A 23,237-nucleotide genomic window follows, 5' to 3' on the forward strand; every position below is an offset into this window, starting at 1 on the left:
TGTTTATCTTGAAAAAACAAATATTTCTCGGCGTAAGAAAAAATCTTTTTTATTTTAAATTTAAGAAACTAGTGTATTTTTTTTTAGGGCATAAGCTCCTATCTATATCTACTTTCCTTGAGCATAATATAGGGTTTTTTATTTTTTATTTGATTCTAAATTCCAAGATAACTCATTAGAATTATTAATAAGATGGTTCTAATATATTAGCAATATTTAGATTGGCCCCCTTTTTTTTATTCACTTTATTACTTCTATTCTAGACCCTATCCCTATGGTTTATTCTTATGAAATATCTTATAAAATAGAAGGTATAAGAAATGGATATAATGAAATTCTTGATTCGATCTTACGACCTAATTTATTTGATTAATGGATCAACAACCAAACCATCCATTTTAGGAAAAAAAAGGAGCATGGTCTTATTCAAATTCAAAGCGCTTCGTAATCTTCAACCAGTTTTGTGCTTCAATATAATTTCCCGGAGTAAGCGCTATAGCTTGTTTCCAATATTCAGCAGCTTGATCAAACCAAGCTTCCGCAATTTCCGAATCACCCTCTAGAATGGCCTGTTCTCCTCGGTCGGAATAGGCAGTTCCTTCCCTTAGAACCGTACTTGAGAGTTTCCTACCTCATACGGCTCAGAAATTGCTATCTTAATTTCCCCTATCTTAACTGAATTCGATTTATCAAAAATCGATCCAATTTGTTCTTGTGTTAAGCAGAAGAAATTAATTACCTAAGTTTCAAACCCTAATTTTTCTCAATAATTAGTTTGATCTTTTTTCCCACCTTCAGAAGAATGAAGCATAGATAGATATAGAGCCTTCGTTCAAATTTTCTGAAAGGTAACTATCCCGGTTTCATATATGAAATCTCTATAGAATCCTTGAAAAAGACTTTTTTCCATAAGAAAGAAAAAAGAACTTACTATCTTTGGGATCTGATACTACACCGCTGCTTAATCCCTTAGTGGATCGGCTCTATTACATAAGCGGATTCCTAAATTTTGCCCCATATCATGGGATAAGTAAGCAGTTTTTTTTAGTTGTATCGACCCAGTCGCTCACTAATTGATCTTTACGGTGCTTTCTCTATCAATTTGAGAAACTTTATCCATAGAGTAGTAGTATAGGCCATACTTTCTTCGTTTTTTGATTCTCGTGAAGTGTCCTTCCTTCCTACAGCTGATAGGGAAAAATCGTTGTTTTTACGATCCCTATGTAGAAAGCCCTTTTTTCCAGTATTTACTAGAAAATTTGATCCTCTCTTTTTTTGTCTTTCTATAGTGGAGATAGTCGCACGTAATGACAGATCACGGCCATATTATTAAAAGCTTGCGGTAAGAAGGGGTTTCGTTCTAGTGCCCGGAAATAATATTCCAAAGCCTTTGTATGCTCTCCATTGCTTGTGTGTATAAGGCCTATGTTATAGAGTATATAACTTCGATCATAGGGATCGATTTCTAGTCGCGTAGCTTCATAATAATTTTGCAAAGCTTCCGCATAATTTCCTTCGGATTGAGCCAACATCCGTTACGGTCGTTCATTCTATTCAAAAAATCTCCGTTCCAAAACCGTACATGAGGTTTTCATCTCATACGGCTCCTCCCTTCTGTACATAATAGTACTAAGCGAAATAATCTTAATCTATAGAATCAAAATAGAATTAGTCCCGTCTCATTATGAACCGAAAGGGGCTGGTATTTTTCCAAGAAATCTCTAGCCAACCTTCCCACAAGAGGTTTTTCTTAACACCAATGAATTCTATTAATGCTAGAGGAAAACGATAGCTCCAATAATTTCTTTGTTCTCAACGCCTCCTATTTAGAGGAATTAGCTACTTCAACGATCTTTGATGGTTATAGGGGTATCCAAAGTACAAACCTGATGGTTGTTTGTTATCCCAACCATTCTTCCCAGCCCTGATACCGATCAGGAAAGGGGTAATTTCTACCAAAGTTTTTCTCTTGTTGATTCCTATTTCTAGGTGTAGTGCTTTTCTCCCCTATGCTGCCTACGGATACTAATAGAGTGGCCTGTAATCCATACCATACCATATCCTGTAGGTGTAACCTTTCGCTCAATACTCAAATCTACAATTGAAGTATCTGAAGCCGCATCAATCGAGGATACACGACGGAAGGAATTGTTAGTTCGCCTCACCTTCCCGAAGCGTGGGTTTGCTTGCTTTACAAATTTGGTTCTCTCTATGCCAACCCCTTTTCTTTTTCCTAAGACTGAGGTATAGGTAGGTCTAAAAAAAAGCAAAAAAAAAAAGAGTCAAATCGCACCATCTCTATAATAAGTAAATGCCTTTTTTTCTCCTGAGGTTGTCGGAATTATTCGCAATAAAATATTGGCTATAATTGAGAAGGTCTTATCAATGAAATTTCCATTTACACGGGATCTAGGCATAATTCCCAAGCCATTCTATATAGAATTGTTTTCATTCCTTCACAAAATAACATAAAAACAAACACATTCGATTCTTATAATTATAAATAGATTGATCCATATGCTCTAAATCCATATGTTTTAAATGGATAAGAGAGATATGGATTTTCCGCTCAGCTCAAATTGTATCCTTTTCCTTCTGCTTGGACACGAAGAGATATGCAATATTTGACTAAGACTGGATTTCATTCCACTTTCCTATTTCTGAACAACAACTTATGTCATCAACTATTTCGTGTTTTCAAAGTTATTAATTGTCTCATACTCTATTTTTGATTTCAATGGTGTAGCGTATCTTATGCAAACGGAATTCTAAGGTTTCTTTATTTTATTATGCAATAAGAAGAATTCTTGCATTCTCTTTTTCTTTAGTTGCGGGAAAACCTAAATTAAAACTTTTATTTTATAGCGAGCGCAATTTCTAGTAAAAAATCCTGTATCCTTCCACCTAGATCAAAAGGAATTTTTCCAATAGAACTAGGGAACCCCCGAGCGGTTGCGGTTGTACCTGTACTGCAGGAATAAGAAAACTCGCTATTCACTCAGTTTATTTTCCATAATAAGTTATGTAGGAAAGATGGCCGAGCGGTTCAAGGCGTAGCATTGGAACTGCTATGTAGACTTTTGTTTACCGAGGGTTCGAATCCCTCTCTTTCCGTTTTTCTTAATTCATCAACGTTAAGGATCACAATGTATCAAATCAAATAGCAATTTATTCCAGTAATAATATCTTATATTATCTTATTTTTATTTAATAGAAATTAAAAATTCTCTATAGCAAATTACTGTGGTATGTAAACATAGAGGAAAAAAGCAAAAAGGATCCTAATCCTAGGGTTAATCAATTTTAGCTAGTTGATGGGAAAATACGAATTAATGGTAATGGTCTTAGGGCTATTTAGTTCGGGGAAAGGGGAAGGGGAAGAAAATTCTATGAACCTTTCCTTTTTTCATTAAGTTCAAGTCTGACGAGAGTAATATTCTACAACTAACAACTCATTTATTTTGAGACCGACCCACTTCCTATCTAGGATTTTATTTACTAGTCCTTTATATTCCAATGTGTCAATCGTCAAATGGCTTGGCAATTTCCCCGGGTCCGATGAAGCAATATAATTTTGAACCAGACCTTTTGATCTTTGGTTATCTTTCGTAGTAATAATATCTCGGGGTTTGCAACGAAAACTTGGTATATTGACTATACGGCCATTAACTAAAATATGTCTATGGTTGACTAATTGGCGGGCCCCAGGAATGGTTGAAGCCATACCCAATCGAAAAAGGATATTATCCAAACGCATTTCAAGTAATTGTAGTAAAACCTGGCCTGTTGACCTTTTTGCTTTTCCAGCGATATGTACATATCTAAGTAATTGTCGTTCTGTCAGACCATAATGAAAACGCAATTTCTGTTTTTCTTGAAGACGAATACGATATTGCTCCTTTTTCCCAGAATTGAATTTTTTTTTAAGATTACTTCCGGATTTAGGTGTTTTTCTAGTGAGTCCTGGTAAAGCTCCCAAACGGCGTATTTTTTTTAAACGAGGTCCTCGATAACGGGACATGAAGACTCCTTTTTTTTATTGAAATTTCATTTTACACAATTAATTTCATTGTATTTACATTACAGAATACATCGAAATTAAAACTGAATTAAACTACAGGATAAACAGAGTAAAATCAACTAAAGTACCACAAAAAATGGAATTTCATCAAAATCTGTATTTTTTGTATTTTTTGTATATATATTATTTATTTTATTGTTTTGTATCTAGCAAAATAGTAAGGTAAAAAACATAAAAGATCCTGGATTCTCCATTTAATTCGGAAAAAAAGAGATTCTTGTTCGTAGAACATCGATAGAGAAAAAAAAAGCCGACTATCGGATTTGAACCGATGACCCTCGCATTACAAATGCGATGCTCTAACCTCTGAGCTAAGTGGGCTTACATAACGGAAATAGTGTAACAAATAGAAATAGGTATAGTATAGGAAATCCGTAAAATCTCAGATATTAGTTATTACTCTTAGCTATTAACTAGTTCTAAATTTGAAGTTCTACTTATAAAAAAATACTAAATAAAAAAATACTAAAACTTCTTAAAGATAAAGTTAGCTTGATATGCTTAACTATAGGATATTTAAAAAGAAAATTATAGACTTTATGGGTATTTTCATTCGATCATTATAGACTTTATTATTTGTTAATAATTTGAGGATTAATATTTCACTAAGGGGAACATAAAGTCAGAGTAAATAAAATTGATAATTCTGATTAGAAAAAAAGAATAAATATCCAGCGTTATAGTATAATTTCGAATACTATAAAAAAGTAAGACGGGAGGTGGGGGAGATAAAAAGTTTTGGATATATTGATTCGGATTGAATTGCAAATACATCAAGGATAGAATCAATGTAATTCAGAATTGCAATAAGCAAGCGGGGTCTCTCAAATAGAGTCGAACTGAACTGCTAGACTACGTTGAGTGATGAACTCAATGATTCAAAAAAAAAACTAAGAGATGGATGAAATTACACAAGGAATCCTGGTCTCAAAGAAGAGGGAAGTGGGGATATGGCGAAATCGGTAGACGCTACGGACTTGATTGTATTGAGCCTTGGTATGGAAACCTGCTAAGTGGTAACTTCCAAATTCAGAGAAACCCTGGAATTAAAAAAGGGCAATCCTGAGCCAAATCCGTGTTTTGAGAAGGGATTCTCGAACTAGAATACAAAGGAAAAGGATAGGTGCAGAGACTCAATGGAAGCTGTTCTAACGAATCGAGTTAATTACGTTGTGTTGTTAGTGGAATTCCTTCTAATTCTAAATTAGAGAAAGAGGGGTTTTATACTTTATACATTTAATAAACACGTATAGATACTGACATAGCAAACGATTAATCACAGAACTCATATTATAATATAGGTTCTTTATCTTTTTTAAAATTTCAAAATAAAATTCGAAATGATTATGAAATAAAAAACTCATATCATAATTTTATTTTGAATTATTGTGAATCCACTCCATTCGAATATTGAATAATCAAATTCTTCAATTCAAATTCAAAGTTTTGAGAACTTTTAAAAAGAAAGTGGATTAATCGGACGAGGACAAAGAGAGAGTCCCATTCTACATGTCAATACTGACAACAATGAAATTTCTAGTAAAAGGAAAATCCGTCGACTTTTTAAGTTGTGAGGGTTCAAGTCCCTCTATCCCCAAATCCTCTTTTTTTTTCTTTTTATCAATGGGTTTAAGATTCATTAGCTTTCTCATTCTACTCTTTCACAAAGGAAAGGAATGCGAAGAGAACTCAATGGATCTTATCCTATTCATTGAATAGATTTCTTTTTTATTAGAGTATCGGCAAGAAATCTTGGTTATTCACTCTATTTTTAAGTATTATTTAAGTAAACCATGCACAATGCATAGGGCTACCCCCCCCCTTTCAAATTTTGAATTTGAAATACTTTAATTGATTTTTTAGTCCTTTTAATTGACATAGATACAAATACTCTACTAGGATGATGCACAAGAAAAGGTCAGGATAGCTCAGTTGGTAGAGCAGAGGACTGAAAATCCTCGTGTCACCAGTTCAAATCTGGTTCCTGGCAGAGAAAAAAAAAGATCCACCGAATAGGTATTGATCCAAATACCTCGAGATGGATTGTGATACATATTTATTAATAATATATAATATAGATAGAGTATGATTTATTCATCTAAGTGGATAAATCTATAATATAAATATAGAGGCACTTCTTTTTAGAGAAGTTTTAAAATATACCCTTTCTTTATGATAAGGAAGGGGGTGAGATTAGGTTCCCCTTTATTTTTTTGCGTTTCTTTATTTTGTATTCCACTATTCCGACGAATATTTTTTTAGTCTTGCTTATCTTTATCTTATCTTATTTTCCTAGTTGTGCTAAGTCATGTGCGCGATACAAAGTTCCTGGTAGAGAACTTCTTTGAGTCATCCTATTTTTCTGTTCATATGAAGGAAATTAATATGTGATTTTCAAAATAGGGGAATCCAAATGAAACCCTTTTTTGGCTCAGTCTATCTGGAATGCTTTTGTATAATAGGAATTAATTATAAATAGGTATTCCGTTTCATCTAGGAAAAGAACCTAAAAATATTCCTTGACTTGAATAAAATCTGGAGTTGTGTTGTATAAGTGAGCACGAATTTCTTATCATTCAATGAGCATCTTGTATTTCATAAAAATTGGGGGTTATATAGTCCTTACGTAAGGGCCAGCCTATCCAACTTTCAGGCATTAGGATACGTTTAAGGCGCGGATGATTATCATAAGAGATTCCCACCATATCATAAGATTCGCGTTCTTGAAAATCGGCACTTCTCCAAATCCAGAAGACAGACGGAATTCTAGGATTATCCTTTTGGGCAAAGACTTTTATGCAGACTTCTTCTGGATTATCTATACCGTATTGTATTCTTGTAAGATGATACACGCTAGCTAAAGATCCACCGGGTGCTACATCATAAGCACATTGGGAGCGTAAATAATTATAACCATATACATATAAAATGACAGCAATGGAATCCCAATCCCCTGCTTTTATTTGTAAAGTCTCTATTCCTCGGTGATCAAAGCCCAAAGATCTATGAACCACCTCATGTTTGACTAGCCAATTAGATAACCAACCCTGCTGCATTGTCTTCATCTCTCCCTCTTTGTATAAATATTTCCCATTTCGGATGCAAGTTTGAAAGATTGCTCTGCTTTTTCTTTTTCTACACAAAAGAGCCCCCCCCTCCTAATTCACTAATTTGTAGGAAGGTACTGGACTTTTGGATTTTAAAAAAGTTTCAGAAGATATATCTAATGTCGATGGTGATTGATAGAGCAATTCTTGCTCATAAGTTCCTGTATGAGTACTGCGCCTAACATAAAGCTTGTGACTGGTAGTAAAACATCTTTTTTTATTTTGAGATAGAGTTCGATCCTCAACTATTTCTCGCGATATCTTCTTACGAAGTTTTGTTAGGGCATCTATAACTGCCTCCGGTTTAGGAGGGCAGCCCGGCAAGTAGACATCCACAGGAATTAACTTATCAACTCCCCGAACAGTACTATAGGAATCCGTACTGAACATTCCCCCTGTAATAGTACAGGCTCCCATAGCAATGACGTATTTTGGTTCAGGCATTTGCTCGTATAATCTCACTAAAGACGGAGCCATTTTCATTGTTACCGTACCGGCTGTTAAAATTAGGTCTGCTTGCCTAGGACTTGATCTTGGTACCAATCCATAACGATCAAAATCGAATCGTGAACCTATTAATGAAGCAAATTCAATGAAACAACAACTGGTACCGTATAGAAGGGGCCATAAACTGGAGAGTCTTGACCAATTCGAAAGATCATTTAGTGTAGTTGAAATAACAGAATTGGAACTTGTTTGGTCAAGTAAGGGAAACTCAATCAAATTCATAACTGTCTCAATAGAATCTTTTCCTTCTTTTTTTTTGTCTAAATATTCAGTTAAGACCATTCCAAGGCTCCTTTTCGCCATGCATAAACTAAACCGACAACTAAGATAAGCACGAAAATCAAAGCTTCGATAAAAACGGATACACCCAATACGTCGAAACTCATTGCCCAAGGGTATAGAAAGACGGTTTCCACATCAAAAACAACAAAAACGAGCGCAAACATATAATAGCGTATTCGGAATTGTACCCAAGCCCCTCCCATGGGTTCTATACCCGATTCATAACTAGAAAGCTTCTCTGGTCCTTCACTAACCGGGGCTAAAAGCCCTGAAATCGAAAATGCCAAAATAGGAATAAGGCTTGCTATTATTAGAAATGTCCAAAAAATATCATATTCGTGAAGCAGAAACATAATGTACTCCCATTAATGTGGAATAGGCGGAACTTAAATTAGTCAATTCAATTCAGCATTGTCAATTTATCCAGAACTTCTCTCTTTTCCTCGGTGAAACAAGAATCTTTTTTGTTCAAACAAAAGCGCTTAGTTTAGCCTTTGTTTCCTCTGTGCTGCATCTTCTTTAAAGATTCATCCAATGGAATCCCAACTCCCTTTCTTTTGGATTTCCATTCTATTTAGATATGGTGTATGTAGATCTAATTCTTATATAAAGAAAACTTTATCGTTTCACTTTGTCTCGCTTTCTCTAGAATCTCTATAAAAAAAGAATAGCTCTATCCTTTATTTACTATTTAATAATAATAAGAGACTATTAAATAAAAATGAGAATACTACTAATTAGAATAATTAGAACCTAATTAAGATAGTAGGACTAATCTATGCAGTATAATGAGAAGTAATACTATAAAAATAAAAATAAAGAACTCTATTTCAGAACTATGAGACAGAATATTCTGTTTTCTTATTTACTCTTTACTTTATTTTTTCTATTTTTCGTTTTTCTTTTCCTGTCTGTATGATTTTGATTTTCGATGAATGAGCCTTTGGTAATGCTTTTATCTCTATTCTATGTCGCAGGCGCCTATCCAGTCTATAAACAAATACTAATGCGAAAATGAAAACTATACTAAACTAAAGAAAACATAGGATAGAGATCCTAAAATAGAAAAAAGGGCATATTAGGGCTATACGGATTCGAACCGTAGACCTTCTCGGTAAAACAGATCAAACGGATTATTATCGAAATGATTTGAACTGTTTCAAAGACCCAACATGCATTTTTTTGCATTGGGCTCTTTCATAAACTGATTTAAAGATCAGTTAGTCCACCATAGTTTTTCTTTACGGAAAGATAATGAGATGGCTCCCTGTGCTCTGATTGATTTTTTGTATTATGATCTATCTAGGAGCAATACCAAAGTGTTTCAAAGGAGGATTACCTTGACTTAGGTCTGCCTCTGGTCTAAATTAAATCAACCTAAGTGAAATGGAGTCTCTATCGTTCCACTGCAAGAGTTAACTATGAGACTTCATACACCTTAAAGTTCATAGAACGAAAAGAAGTTTTTTGGAGGCCCTTATCCTCATTACGCCTAGCATTTAGTGGGCTGGATATTTACCTTATCAACTAGCAAATCCATAAGGGTTCTATTTGATTAGGCACCTGAATTGGCACCTGAATCGGACTGAACCGACTGTTTGTCAGGCTACTGTTCTCCTATTCTCTCGAATCTATGAAGTAAGACATTGATTTTGCAATAAGATCGATTATGTTCATTGCATAATAAGCTCCTTTGAAAAGCATTGGCGCACGTGTAAACGAGTTGCTCTACCGAACTGAGCTATAGCCCTTATCAGAGATATCTTAACATATAGAGAATTTCTTGTCAAGATGAATATTTTCTAATGCCAGAGGATATCCCTTTGATCTGTATCTGTTTAGTATTTAGTTTAGTATTTAGTATATAACAGACCAATAACAGAGCGGTATTGCTTAGAAAAGGGATTCAATATATAATCGATCGAAGTAATGGGTCTTCCTTTGTGGTGATAAATTGCCTACTTAACTCAGTGGTTAGAGTATTGCTTTCATACGGCGGGAGTCATTGGTTCAAATCCAATAGTAGGTAAGTAGGTAGAAAAATTACTAGATAGCATTGGACTTACTTCGCTTCGCTATCTAATAACTTTTTCTACCCCTCTTCCCTTTTTCTTTGTATCAACTATAAACCACTGGATTGTCTTCAATTGGATGGGGGAATCCAATTGACAGCCTCGATTCGTATCCTAGCTCGTCTGAGAGCGAGCTTCGCTTCAACCAAATCTTTCGTACCCTCAGCTTTACTCAAGTTAGCTTCGGCTATTTCAAGTGCCTTTTGAGCTTCTTCCGGATCAATATCACTACCCAGTTCCGCATCATTTCCTAAAATGATGATCTCATTATTAACTATTCTCGCAAAACCGCTCCACAGAACCGCCGTTAACCATTGGTCGTTGAGGAGGCGTATTCTCAAAGGACCCATATCTACTGCTGTGTTAATAGGGGCGTGGTTTGGTAATACGCCAATTTGGCCACTATTCGTGGATAAAATGATTTCTTTCACTTCACAATCCCAAATAATTCGCTTAGGAGTCAGTACATAAAGATTTAATTTCATTTCTGCGATTTGTTCTCCTCTTCTAAGGTTATAGCTTTCGTGCTAGCTTCATCGATGTTACCCACCAAATAAAAAGCCTGTTCAGGTAGGCCGTCTAATTCTCCGGAAAGGATTAGTTGAAATCCCCTAATAGTTTCCGCAAGAGCAACATACTTTCCTGGAGAACCAGTAAAAACTTCTGCCACAAAGAACGGTTGTGATAAGAAACGCTCAATTTTTCTTGCTCTTGCTACAGTTAAACGATCCTCTTCCGATAATTCATCCAAGCCAAGAATTGCGATAATGTCCTGAAGTTCTTTGTAACGTTGTAAAGTTTCCTTAACTCTTTGCGCAGTTTCATAATGTTCGTTGCCAACGATCCGAGGCTGTAACATAGTTGATGTTGAATCTAAAGGATCTACTGCTGGATAAATACCCTTGGAAGCTAATCCTCTGGAAAGTACGGTAGTAGCATCCAAATGTGCAAATGTTGTGGCAGGGGCAGGGTCGGTCAAATCGTCCGCAGGTACATAAACTGCTTGAATCGAAGTTATAGATCCCTTTTTAGTAGAAGCAATTCTTTCTTGCAAAGAACCCATTTCTGTACTAAGAGTAGGTTGATAACCCACTGCGGAGGGCATTCTCCCTAATAAAGCGGATACCTCTGATCCTGCTTGAACAAAACGAAAGATATTATCGATAAATAAAAGCACGTCTTGCTTATTAACATCTCGGAAATATTCTGCCATAGTTAGGGCAGTTAAACCAACTCTCATACGAGCTCCCGGTGGTTCATTCATTTGGCCATAGACTAGAGCTACCTTTGATTCTTCAATATTTTTTTCATTAATTACTCCGGATTCCTTCATTTCCATATAAAGATCATTTCCTTCACGAGTCCGTTCCCCTACTCCACCGAATACGGATACGCCCCCATGAGCTTTAGCAATGTTATTGATTAATTCCATGATCAGTACTGTTTTACCTACTCCAGCCCCCCCAAATAGTCCTATTTTTCCTCCACGTCGATAAGGAGCTAAAAGATCGACGACCTTAATACCTGTTTCAAAGATGGATAATTTCGTATCTAACTCGATAAAGGCAGGCGCAGATCTATGAATAGGGAACGTTGCACTACTATCTACAGGACCCAAATTGTCAACAGGCTCCCCAAGAACGTTGAAAATTCGTCCGAGAGTAGCTCCACCGACCGGAACACTGAGAGGAGCTCCCGTGTCAATCACTTCCATTCCTCTCATCAACCCGTCCGTAGCACTCATAGCTACAGCTCTAACTCGATTATTTCCTAATAATTGTTGTACCTCACAAGTCACATTAATTTGCTTATCGGCAGTGTCTCTACTCTGGACTACTAAAGCGTTATAAATATAAGGTAACTTGCCCGGGGGAAAAGTGACATCCAGCACGGGTCCAATAATTTGATCGATACGACCTGTACTTTTTTCTTCACTTGTGGAAACCCCGGGACGAGAAGTAGTAGGATTGGTTCTCATAATTATCACATAATTAAAAAAAAGGAATTTGTCGAAATTTTTCTTTTTTTATTGTTGAATAATGCCAAATCAAATCAAAAAAAATCCAAAAGTAAAAAGGAAATGAATTAGTTAATTCAATAAGAGAGAAAAGGGGACCAGGACTTGATTTCGTTGCCCAAGCGAATCCCATTCAATCGTTTACTCATGGAATGAGTCCGTTGGAAAGTTCAATCAATCTTTTTTTCATATACATTTTGCCTTTTGTGGAGGATCTGTGCCTACTCTACTTTCCTATCTAGGACTTCGATATACAAAATATATACTACTGTGAAGCATAGATTGCTGTCAACAAAGAATTTTATTAGTATTTAGTTAGGTATTTGCATTCCAAATAAGAAAAGAGACCTATTAAGAACTTGTAAAATAAGGATTAGGGATTAATTTGGGTTGCGCTATACCTATCAAAGAGTATACAATAATGATGGATTTGGTAAATCAAATCCATGGTTTAATAACGAACCGTGTTAACTTACCATAACAACAACTCAATTCCTATCGAATTCCTATAGTGGAATTCCTATAGGATAGAACATACACAGGGTGTACGCATTATATATGAATGAAACATATTCATTAACCTAAGCATGCCCTCAATTTTCTTTAATGAGTTGATATTATATTAATTGAATATCCTTTTTGTTTTACGAGATTTTTGCTAAAGTTTCATTTACGCCTAATTAACATCGAGTAGACCCTGTTATTGTGAGAATTCTTAATTCAAGAGTTGTAGGGAGGGACTTATGTCACCACAAACAGAAACTAAAGCAGGTGTTGGATTTCAAGCTGGTGTTAAAGATTATAAATTGACTTACTACACCCCAGAGTATGAAACTAAGGATACTGATATCTTGGCAGCATTCCGAGTAAGTCCTCAGCCTGGGGTTCCGCCCGAAGAAGCAGGGGCTGCAGTAGCTGCCGAATCTTCTACTGGTACATGGACAACTGTTTGGACTGATGGACTTACCAGTCTTGATCGTTACAAAGGACGATGCTATCACATCGAGCCTGTTGCTGGGGAAGACAGCCAATGGATCTGTTATGTAGCTTATCCATTAGACCTATTTGAGGAGGGTTCCGTTACTAACATGTTTACTTCCATTGTGGGTAACGTATTTGGGTTCAAAGCCCTACGTGCTCTACGTTTGGAGGATCTACGAATTCCCCCTACTTATTCAAAAACTTTCCAAGGCCCGCCTCATGGTATCCAAGTTGAAAGAGATAAGTTGAACAAGTATGGCCGTCCTTTATTGGGATGTACTATTAAACCAAAATTGGGATTATCCGCAAAAAATTATGGTAGAGCGTGTTATGAGTGTCTACGTGGTGGACTTGATTTTACCAAAGATGATGAAAACGTAAACTCACAACCATTTATGCGCTGGAGAGACCGTTTTGTCTTTTGTGCCGAAGCTATTTATAAATCACAGGCCGAAACCGGTGAAATCAAGGGGCATTACTTGAATGCGACTGCGGGTACATGTGAAGAAATGATTAAGAGAGCTGTATTTGCGAGAGAATTAGGGGTTCCTATTGTAATGCATGACTACTTAACCGGGGGATTCACCGCAAATACTACTTTGGCTCACTATTGCCGCGACAATGGCTTACTTCTTCACATTCACCGTGCAATGCATGCAGTTATTGATAGACAGAAAAATCATGGTATGCATTTCCGTGTATTAGCTAAAGCATTGCGTATGTCTGGGGGAGATCATATCCACTCCGGTACAGTAGTAGGTAAGTTAGAAGGGGAACGCGAAATGACTTTAGGTTTTGTTGATTTATTGCGCGATGATTTTATTGAAAAAGATCGTGCTCGCGGTATCTTTTTCACTCAGGACTGGGTATCCATGCCAGGTGTTATACCGGTAGCTTCAGGTGGTATTCATGTTTGGCATATGCCAGCTCTGACCGAAATCTTTGGGGACGATTCTGTATTACAATTTGGTGGAGGAACTTTAGGACATCCTTGGGGGAATGCACCTGGTGCAGCAGCTAATCGAGTGGCTTTAGAAGCTTGTGTACAAGCTCGTAACGAAGGGCGTGATCTTGCTCGCGAAGGTAATGAAATTATCCGAGCAGCTTGCAAATGGAGTCCTGAACTAGCCGCAGCTTGTGAAGTATGGAAGGCGATCAAATTCGAGTTCGAGCCGGTAGATACTATCGATAAGAAGGTCTAAAAAAAAATAAACGAAATAAAAAGAGAAAAAAATAAGTTATGAAATGCAGTAATTCTTCTTTATTCTTCTAATTGATTGCAATTAAACTCGGCTCAATCTTTTTTTTTATAAAAAAGATTGAGCCGAATAAAAATAGATCATGATATGATCATGAGACTTGACAAATCGAGATTCGTCTATTCTATATATCTAGAATATATATATATATTAAGGTATAATACAATAAAGAAATAAAAAGAAAATAATAAAATATAGTAGTATCATATGATAATGGAATCAAATACGCAGTATTTACAGAAAAAAGTCTTCGTTTATTGGGAAAGAATCAATATACTTTTAATGTCGAATCGGGATTCACTAAGACAGAAATAAAGCATTGGTTCAAACTCTTCTTTGGATTAAGGTGGTAGCTGTGAATAGCCATCGACTACCTGGAAAAGGTAGAAGAATAGGACCTATTCTGGGCCGTACAATGCATTACAGACGTATGATCATTACCCTTCAACCGGGTTATTCTATTCCACTTCTAGATAGAGAAAAAAACTAAAGGAGAATGAATGAAAAAAGACATAGTTTGGAAGTTAGACCTTTTTATAAGACTCTCTTTCAATTTCAAAAAAGAGGACGTTTGAAACTTTTAACAGGCGTAATCGTGAGTCAACATGCTAGAACTAGATAAGGAAGTTTTCTATAACCTTAATAAAAAGGATAAAAAGGTAGTTTTAGTTTATGACTCCGATCAAGAGCGAGAAATCCTTGATTTGGGATTGGACATAGAACCTGGACCCATCGGAGAGACGTTGAAAGGAGCGTATCCTGATGGTAAGAATTATACTTTCGTGGAAATACAGCGCTATAGACTTCAGTGTGGTAGAGTAGACGTTTTGTTCCTAATTTTTCTGGACCAAACCTCCGCTCCGACCCAACGATACAATGAATTTTTTCTGTTCATATTCATAAATAAAAAAGATTAGGAATCGCAATGCTACTATATGCGTCCAGAGCAGTATTTTGAATACTATTCTTCTATAATCCATTATTGCGCGGGGTCTTACTAACAGGACTTCGCGGCACAGGACGGGTCTTCGTCGAAAAGCTAACACCACCCGGCATTTTCATACCCTTTCTTTGGGTGGTATATCGCCTTTAAAAGTCTAAGAGGGTAGTAGGGGGGATCTTAAGAGGGTAGTAGGGGATCTTAAGAGGGTAGTAGGGGATCTATAGTAGGTAAGATAATTTGCCCTTTGATTTTGATTGAATATACTATTTTTCTGCCTTTACCACGCATTATTGTATGCGCTTCTAGAGAAGTATGTATGCAGGAAGTAAATTCTAGTCGCTTTCTTTTGAATCCAATTTCAAATTAGATTAGAAAGATAGAAAGGCCATGAGGATGGGAAAATAAAAAAAATCTTTTTAATTAGTTCTCCTTTTTTGGAATTTTCTTATTATCCTTATCATTTTTTTTACAGAATATTTTGCAAACTAAAAAAATACAATAGTCAATATTCCTTATAATAGATATACTTAATTATATCATAAGAATCTTAAGATATTTTTCGACTAGATAGAAATAGTAAATTTGAATTGAGACACCTATTCCATGACGGATTTAAACTTACCTTCTATTTTCGTGCCTTTAGTAGGCTTAGTATTTCCGGCAATTGCAATGACTTCTTTATTTCTTTATGTGCAAAAAAAAAAGATTGTCTAGTATTTTTTAGTGTAAGTAATATAATATGGTAGGGTATGTGACTTTTTCTACACACACTTTCTACACACAAATGAAAAACGGCTATGGATGCAGATATAGGCTACGAGCATAAATGCATGAATATGCAGAGCTTGGTATAGCGAGTTTTTTTTTATTTATTTTAATTGAATCAACGAATATTTTTTGAATAGAAAGTCAATGTATCTAACCTATTATTTCACAGGAGTACTAGTTGCTGAAGGCGATTTCAGAATCAAAAAAAGTAAAGGCAAAATTATTTAGCTTATTCTCTCAATTTCAATCGACCGCTGCTGGATTTAGTATATCTAATATGAATTGGCGATCAGAACACATATGGGTAGAACTTCTAAAAGGTTCTCGAAAAAGGAGTAATTTTTTCTGGGCCTGTATTCTTTTTCTAGGTTCACTAGGATTCTTATTGGTTGGGACTTCCAGTTATCTTGGTAAGAATATTATATCTATACTTCCATCTCAAGAAATTCTTTTTTTTCCGCAGGGGGTCGTGATGTCTTTCTACGGAATCGCAGGCCTATTCATTAGCTCCTACCTGTGGTGTACTATTTTGTGGAATGTAGGTAGTGGTTATGACCGATTCGATAGAAAAGAGGGAATAGTTTGCATTTTTCGTTGGGGATTCCCTGGAATAAAACGTCGCGTCTTCCTTCGATTCCTTATGCGGGATATCCAATCAATTAGAATTCAGGTTAAAGAGGGTCTTTATCCTCGTCGTATTCTTTATATGGAAATCCGGGGCCAGGGGATCATTCCCTTGACTCGTACTGATGATAAGTTTTTTACTCCACGAGAAATTGAACAAAAAGCTGCCGAATTGGCCTATTTCTTGCGCGTACCAATTGAAGTATTTTGAGGTATCTTTTTTGAACTGAATTGAATGAAGAAAAGATAAATTGGAAGAAGAAAAGTTTTCTCAACATGGGGAGGAAGTCCCTTCGAAATTGGATTTGTTATTGTAAGGGGATTTTTAAGTATTTATCTAAAGGAAGGAACAAACGAGGATAAGATAAAATTATTTTAAATTTTTTTTGTCGAAGTTAGATATATTGCATACTATTCTTCTCTTCCATTTTCACCCGAAAGGGCTTTTTTTATTCTATTTCACTATTTCATTCCATCTAGATCTAAGAAAGAACCCAATGCACTGAAATTCCACTAATATACAAAAAAGAAGAATAGATACAGGGTATCAAACCTATAGAGTTTTTGCTTCAAAGAAATAGAAATATCATGAAATAGAAATATCATCATATAGAGTCAGGGAATGGAATAGAGTCAGCGAATGAAGCATATTCATTAACAACTCCATTTACAGATCAAAAATGAAAAAAAAGAAAGCATTGCCTTCTTTACTATATCTTGTATTTATCGTACTTTTGCCTTGGGGGGTCTCTTCCTCATTTAACAAATGTCTGGAACTTTGGATTAAGAATTGGTGGAATACCAGGCAATCCGAAACTCTCTTAACTGATATTCAAGAGAAAAGGATTCTAGAAAGATTCATAGAATTAGAAGAACTTTCTCTCTTGGACGAGATGATAAAAGGGAAACTAAAGACACATGTACAAAAACCTCCTACAGGAATACACAAGGAAATAATACAATGGGTCAAAATAAATAATGAGGATCATCTCCATATCATTTTGCATTTCTCGACAAATATAATCTGTTTGGCTATTCTAAGTGGTTCTTTTTTTCTGGGTAAAGAGGAACTTGTCATTTTGAATTCTTGGGTTCAGGAATTCTTCTATAATTTAAATGACTCAATAAAAGCTTTTTTTATTCTTTTAGTTACTGATTTTTTTGTTGGATTTCACTCCACCCGTGGTTGGGAACTAGTAATTCGTTGGGTCTATAACGATTTTGGATGGGCTCCTAATGAGCTTATTTTCACTATTTTTGTTTGTAGTTTTCCAGTAATTCTAGATACATGTTTGAAATTTTGGGTCTTTTTTTGTTTAAACCGTCTATCTCCTTCGCTTGTAGTCATTTATCATTCAATTAGTGAAGCATAAATTCATTTGATCTCCCGATATTAATATTAATCAAATTAGCATCTTTCTTTAGAAAGAAAGCCCTTTTCCATTTTACCAAAATTCTTTCTATTTATACCTGCTTTAAGGTATTCATCATTGCAGTACAACTGTTGCAGTAGAATGCCAACAAATTCGTGTATAGGGAACTAGATTAGCTTAGCTACCTATCTAATTTATTGTAGAAATTCTGGGATCTGTGATTGGACATGGAAAATAGAAATACTTTTTCTTGGGTAAAGGAACAGATAACTCGATCGATTTCTGTATCGATCATGATATACGTAATAACTCGGACATCTATTTCAAATGCATATCCCATTTTTGCGCAGCAGGGTTATGAAAACCCACGAGAAGCAACTGGGCGAATTGTATGTGCCAATTGCCATTTAGCTAGCAAGCCCGTCGATATTGAAGTTCCCCAAGCTGTGCTTCCCGATACTGTATTTGAAGCAGTTCTTCGAATTCCTTATGATATGCAATTGAAACAAGTTCTTGCTAATGGAAAAAAGGGAGGGTTGAATGTAGGTGCTGTTCTTATTTTGCCCGAGGGATTTGAATTAGCGCCGCCCGACCGTATTTCCCCTGAGTTAAAAGAAAAGATAGGAAATCTTGCTTTTCAGAGTTATCGTCCCGATAAAAAAAATATTCTTGTGATAGGCCCTGTTCCCGGTAAGAAATATAGTGAAATTGTCTTTCCCATTCTTTCCCCTGATCCTGCTACGAAGAAAGATGCTCATTTCTTAAAATATCCTATATATGTAGGGGGAAACCGAGGAAGAGGACAGATCTATCCTGATGGTAGCAAGAGTAACAATACAGTCTATAATGCTACGTCAACAGGTATAGTAAGAAAAATACTACGTAAAGAAAAAGGGGGGTATGAAATATCCATAGTTGATGCATCAGATGGACGCCAAGTGATTGATATTATACCTCCCGGACCAGAACTTCTTGTTTCAGAGGGGGAATCCATCAAGATTGATCAACCATTAACAAGCAATCCTAATGTGGGAGGTTTTGGTCAGGGGGACGCAGAAATCGTGCTTCAGGATCCATTACGTGTCCAAGGCCTTTTGTTCTTCTTCGCATCCGTTATTTTGGCACAAGTTTTTTTGGTTCTCAAAAAGAAACAGTTTGAAAAGGTTCAATTGTACGAAATGAATTTCTAGGTCCCGGAATTTCTTACCATCAAGTTGGTAAAAAGCCTCGATTTATTGGCAATTGCTAGAATTATCTATGATCTTTTTTGGAAATCCTTTTTTTGTTTAGACTTTTTTTTGTTTACGAGATGTCTGGAATTCCTTATTTATATCTCATGCAAAAGAAGAGAATCCAAGGCAAAGGCGAGAACAATAAAATTTAAATTTCTTTCGAGGGATTGCAGGTCTTCTTAATCGTCTATTCGGCACAAGAAAAAGGCTTTTTCTTGTGCCGATTCTTCTTGTATCAAAATAAGAATCCTTTTTCTTCCTAATTCGTCAAAGATTACTTTACTATTTCTTCTTTATTCGGGTCTGTCTCTTGGGCCTCTTTTTCTTTTGCTTAGGTTTAGCCGAGGTAGTGGACAAACAGAGGGGAAGAAAATATGGCGGGGGACAAATTTCTTGTGATTGTAAGCAAATAGAATTGCTTGGCTTGTTTAATTAAGTTTAACTTCAAACTTACAGAAATTTTGCAAAAAAAAGTAAACTCTTCCATTGAAGGTTTTTTTTTTATTTTTAGGCTAGTTGAATAGTTTTGATTAAGGTTTTATTAGTTTATTACTCGAAACTAAATCAAGGATTTTCAGGATACTTCCTTTGTGGAATAAGATATTGGATCCTCGAGTGATCTCTTTTTCTTGTTGCTTCATAAGAGTGAATCGAATAGATTCAATTCGCGTTATAAGAGTAAAAATTCCGCGGGTCCTTTCCGCTCTAATCAGATAAAGGGGGTAAGGACCCGCTAAGCTCCTACTTTTTCATGTTTACAATCTGGTCCCTCCGATTACTATAGAGATGAACCCAATCCAGAATATGAACCATAAAAGAAAACACCTACTAAACCAATCACAGGAATACCAGCTACAGTACCTATCAGCCAAAGAGGAATTCTTCCAGTAGTATCGGCCATTTCCCCTACTTTCCTCCACATTTTATCAATTGGTCATGCTAGAGACAAAAACAGTCATGGGTAGTTATAAGGATGGTATCTTTCCAAATGGGATAAGAGAATTCTTATTAGTCTCTTTCTTTCTCTCAATTGAAGAAGTAATTGGAAAATAAAACAGCAAGTACAAAAATGAGTAATAAACCCCAGTATAGACTGGTACGATTCAATTCAACATTTTGTTCATTCGGGTTTGATTGTGTCATAGTTCTATAGTTGGAATTTGGTTTATCGTTGGATGAACTGCATTGCTGATATTGATCCCAAGAAAAAAACAGTAGGTACAGCTAGTCCGTGAATAGCCAGCCATCGCACTGTAAAAATAGGATAGGTTCGATCTATGGTCATTGAGGGCCTCCTAAAAGGATCTACTAAATTCATCGAGTTGTTCTAAAGAATCAAAACGGTCGGTTATTAACGGAATTCCTTGTCGGCTTTCCGTGAAATATTCGTTTGGCCTAGGACTTCCAAACACGTCATAAGCTAAACCCGTACTGACAAATAACCAACCCGCAATGAATAGGGAAGGTATAGTAATGCTATGAATAACCCAGTATCGAATACTGGTAATAATATCAGCAAAAGAACGTTCTCCCGTGCTTCCAGACATGCTGAACTCCCAAAATTTTTGTACATTCAAAAAAGGAATTGATTCCGTAAAAGATGGGATCAACCAGTAAATAGAAAATTACTGATATTTCATCCTTGTGAGATTGTCAATTTTGTACCAAAGGTGTATTTTGAGTATACCGAATTAGTATAGCTATCCTTCCTATGGCACAGCAATCTGGTTTTGCCTGGTTCCGAAACATAATTACTTTTTTTTGTCTATAGGTAAGCTATATGTTATTCAAGGCGTCAATAGAAAACCCCTTTTTTGTAGGTTCTATTTATTTTCCTTGGCTTCGGAATAATAGAGTAATTCGGAATAGCAGCCAAAATCTTGGGAAAATCTAAGTTAATGATCAATAGGTTTGGATAAATAATTTAGGAAGGATATTCTCATACTGACACAATACAAGGACAAGTATATATATGTGAAATTTATCCTTTCATAATTCGTAATTAATCCTTGTCTTGTTTGTTGGATTAGGTCTAACTTTCTTGACCAAACTGCGAGCGTGGAACTTTACGAGATGAAATAGGGAAAGACAGAAGATAGAATAGAACTTAAAAGGATAATTGAAGTGACTCGTCTTCGAATCTACTTTGGTTGGAGTTCGAAAAAGGAATAAAAATAAAGTAAATTCAAGGAAGAGCTTTCTTTTTTTTTTAACAGACCCTCGGGAGGTCGTGGAATGCTTTTCTTCTCCTCTTATTCCATATAGAATACAATCAGTTAAAATTAAAATAAGAAGGAATAGGGGAATATTCGATCGTTCAGTCCAAAAAGAGGGTCCTATTGAAAAAGAAATTATCCAAAATAGAAAGAAGTTTTTTTTTCAAATTCAATTGTTTATTTATCTCTTATTCCGAAATTTCCCTGAAAATCCAATTTCATTTTTTCATTCAATGGGGTTATATGATCTAGTTCTTAATATTATTACTTTACTCAATTGAAAAATTCCATAACAAATCTCTTGATTCGAAATTAGGGACTCATGTATCATCTGATGAATCCACTTTCTTTTACACTTCTGTATCTCACTCTATCTTGTTTTTTAGTATTATCTAAAATAACTGATGAATTATGAATTTTCCATAACTTAGGTAAATGCTTTACCAACATATGTAGTGTAGTAAAAAAAAATAAATGGAATTTAACTCTTTCATGCTTACTTTAACTAGTTATTTCGGTTTTCTACTGGCTGCTTTAACTATAACCCCAGCTCTATTTATTGGCTTGAACAAGATACGTCTTATTTGAATTGACTGAATAATAATAATTCAGAAAAGCAAAATCTTTCTTTGGGATTCCTGATATTCTACGACTCTTTTCCAGACTAATTAGGAATTCTTTTCTTGGTCATTGAGATTCGTGGATAATTTAGAGTACTATTTAGGGATAGATCGTACCTCTTTTTTTATCCCCCCGAACAAATCGAAATGATTGAAGTTTTTCTATTTGGAATCGTCTTAGGCCTAATTCCTATTACTTTAGCGGGATTATTCGTGACTGCGTATTTGCAATACAGGCGTGGGGATCAGTTGGATCTTTGATTGAGTCATTTTTTTTTTTTTATTGACCTCCTCTCTGGTCTGGAGGAGGTCAAATTGGAGTTACAATTCAATTTTGTTAAATTATTTTACTCTGCTTCGACATAAGATAGATGGAATCACGCTCTGTAGGATTTGAACCTACGACATCGGGTTTTGGAGACCCGCGTTCTACCGAACTGAACTAAGAGCGCTTTCATTCATTCAAAAAGAAAATCTTTTTCTATTCCTAATGTATCTCACGTACGTATAGTCTCCACAAATTCCAGTTATACCCACTTTACTTTAATTGATCTCGTTGCTACTGCCTATAAAGAAGAAAGAAGTAATAGGTAGGGATGACAGGATTTGAACCTGTGACATTTTGTACCCAAAACAAACGCGCTACCAAGCTGCGCTACATCCCTTTTCCAAATTAAATTGTTGTGCAATGCCATTGTACACAATTCCTGTCTTCTTTTCCACATCATAATTTTCTTATTCTTTCTCTATCTATATATAGAACCCTCGTGTCATTTCTTCTTTTTGGTCTCATATAATTAAGGAATTATATACAGCTAAAATCCAATAGAATTTCGCCTATAAAAGAAAGATTACTTTTCCTTGATAATATATAGGAAGAAGGGGTCATCTTTTTATTTTTTAGGGATAGGACAATTTCGGAAAATTTCGTCGATTATGGTTCAGTTTATATATAGCATAAGTTTATGATCATATATGTATTCCAACAAGGAAGGAGGATTTTCAATGCGGGATATAAAAACATATCTCTCTGTAGCACCCGTGCTAAGTACTCTATGGTTTGGTGCTTTAGCAGGTTTATTGATAGAAATTAATCGTTTATTCCCGGATGCTTTGTCATTCCCTTTTTTTTAATTCTAGTTATTGCTATGGGAG

The 23,237-nt window shown here is 35.6% G+C and overlaps 3 protein-coding genes and 5 non-coding genes across 8 annotated transcripts; 3 read left to right on the forward strand and 5 right to left on the reverse strand.

The window, feature by feature from the left end:
• Window positions 1–52: 52 nt before the first annotated feature.
• On the reverse strand, window positions 53–9,737 carry LOC123423164 (photosystem I assembly protein Ycf3). Its single transcript, XM_045107799.1, has 3 exons — window positions 2,294–9,737; window positions 1,307–1,534; window positions 53–583 (listed from the first exon to the last, which is right to left on the reverse strand). The coding sequence occupies exons 1-3, from the start codon at window positions 2,415–2,417 to the stop codon at window positions 423–425; spliced, it is 513 nt and encodes a 170-aa protein (XP_044963734.1). The 5' UTR covers window positions 2,418–9,737; the 3' UTR covers window positions 53–422.
• Window positions 3,028–3,114, forward strand: TRNAS-GGA. Its single transcript has one exon. It is a non-coding gene; the product is annotated as a tRNA-Ser (tRNA).
• TRNAT-UGU lies at window positions 4,330–4,402 on the reverse strand. Its single transcript has one exon. It is a non-coding gene; the product is annotated as a tRNA-Thr (tRNA).
• TRNAF-GAA lies at window positions 5,999–6,071 on the forward strand. The gene has a single exon. It is a non-coding gene; the product is annotated as a tRNA-Phe (tRNA).
• Window positions 9,738–10,438: 701 nt separating the features above from the next.
• Window positions 10,439–12,408, reverse strand: LOC123423161 (ATP synthase subunit beta, chloroplastic). Its single transcript, XM_045107796.1, has one exon. The coding sequence runs from the start codon at window positions 12,025–12,027 to the stop codon at window positions 10,531–10,533; it is 1,497 nt and encodes a 498-aa protein (XP_044963731.1). The 5' UTR covers window positions 12,028–12,408; the 3' UTR covers window positions 10,439–10,530.
• Window positions 12,409–12,497: 89 nt separating this feature from the next.
• LOC123423162 (ribulose bisphosphate carboxylase large chain) lies at window positions 12,498–14,353 on the forward strand. Its single transcript, XM_045107797.1, has one exon. It carries the CDS (start codon window positions 12,810–12,812, stop codon window positions 14,247–14,249), a length of 1,440 nt encoding a protein of 479 aa, XP_044963732.1. The 5' UTR covers window positions 12,498–12,809; the 3' UTR covers window positions 14,250–14,353.
• An 8,107-nt stretch (window positions 14,354–22,460) lies between these two features.
• Window positions 22,461–22,534, reverse strand: TRNAW-CCA. Its single transcript has one exon. It is a non-coding gene; the product is annotated as a tRNA-Trp (tRNA).
• A 139-nt stretch (window positions 22,535–22,673) lies between these two features.
• On the reverse strand, window positions 22,674–22,747 carry TRNAP-UGG. The gene has a single exon. It is a non-coding gene; the product is annotated as a tRNA-Pro (tRNA).
• Window positions 22,748–23,237: the final 490 nt, after the last annotated feature.

Source organism: Hordeum vulgare, unplaced genomic scaffold (genome assembly GCF_904849725.1).
Source record: "Hordeum vulgare subsp. vulgare unplaced genomic scaffold, MorexV3_pseudomolecules_assembly, whole genome shotgun sequence".
Taxonomy (NCBI): Eukaryota; Viridiplantae; Streptophyta; class Magnoliopsida; order Poales; family Poaceae; genus Hordeum; species Hordeum vulgare.

Coding starts and splice junctions, on each gene's coding strand:
- LOC123423164 (XM_045107799.1), bottom strand. CDS start 2,417: ATGCCTAGATCCCGTGTAAATGGAAATTTCATTGATAAGACCTTCTCA. Junction 1,535..2,293: donor ATTTACTTATTATAGAGATG/GTGCGATTTGAC, acceptor AACGACCGTAAC/GGATGTTGGCTCAATCCGAA. Junction 584..1,306: donor TATGGCCGTGATCTGTCATT/ACGTGCGACTAT, acceptor CTGCCTATTCCG/ACCGAGGAGAACAGGCCATT.
- LOC123423161 (XM_045107796.1), bottom strand. CDS start 12,027: ATGAGAACCAATCCTACTACTTCTCGTCCCGGGGTTTCCACAAGTGAA.
- LOC123423162 (XM_045107797.1), top strand. CDS start 12,810: ATGTCACCACAAACAGAAACTAAAGCAGGTGTTGGATTTCAAGCTGGT.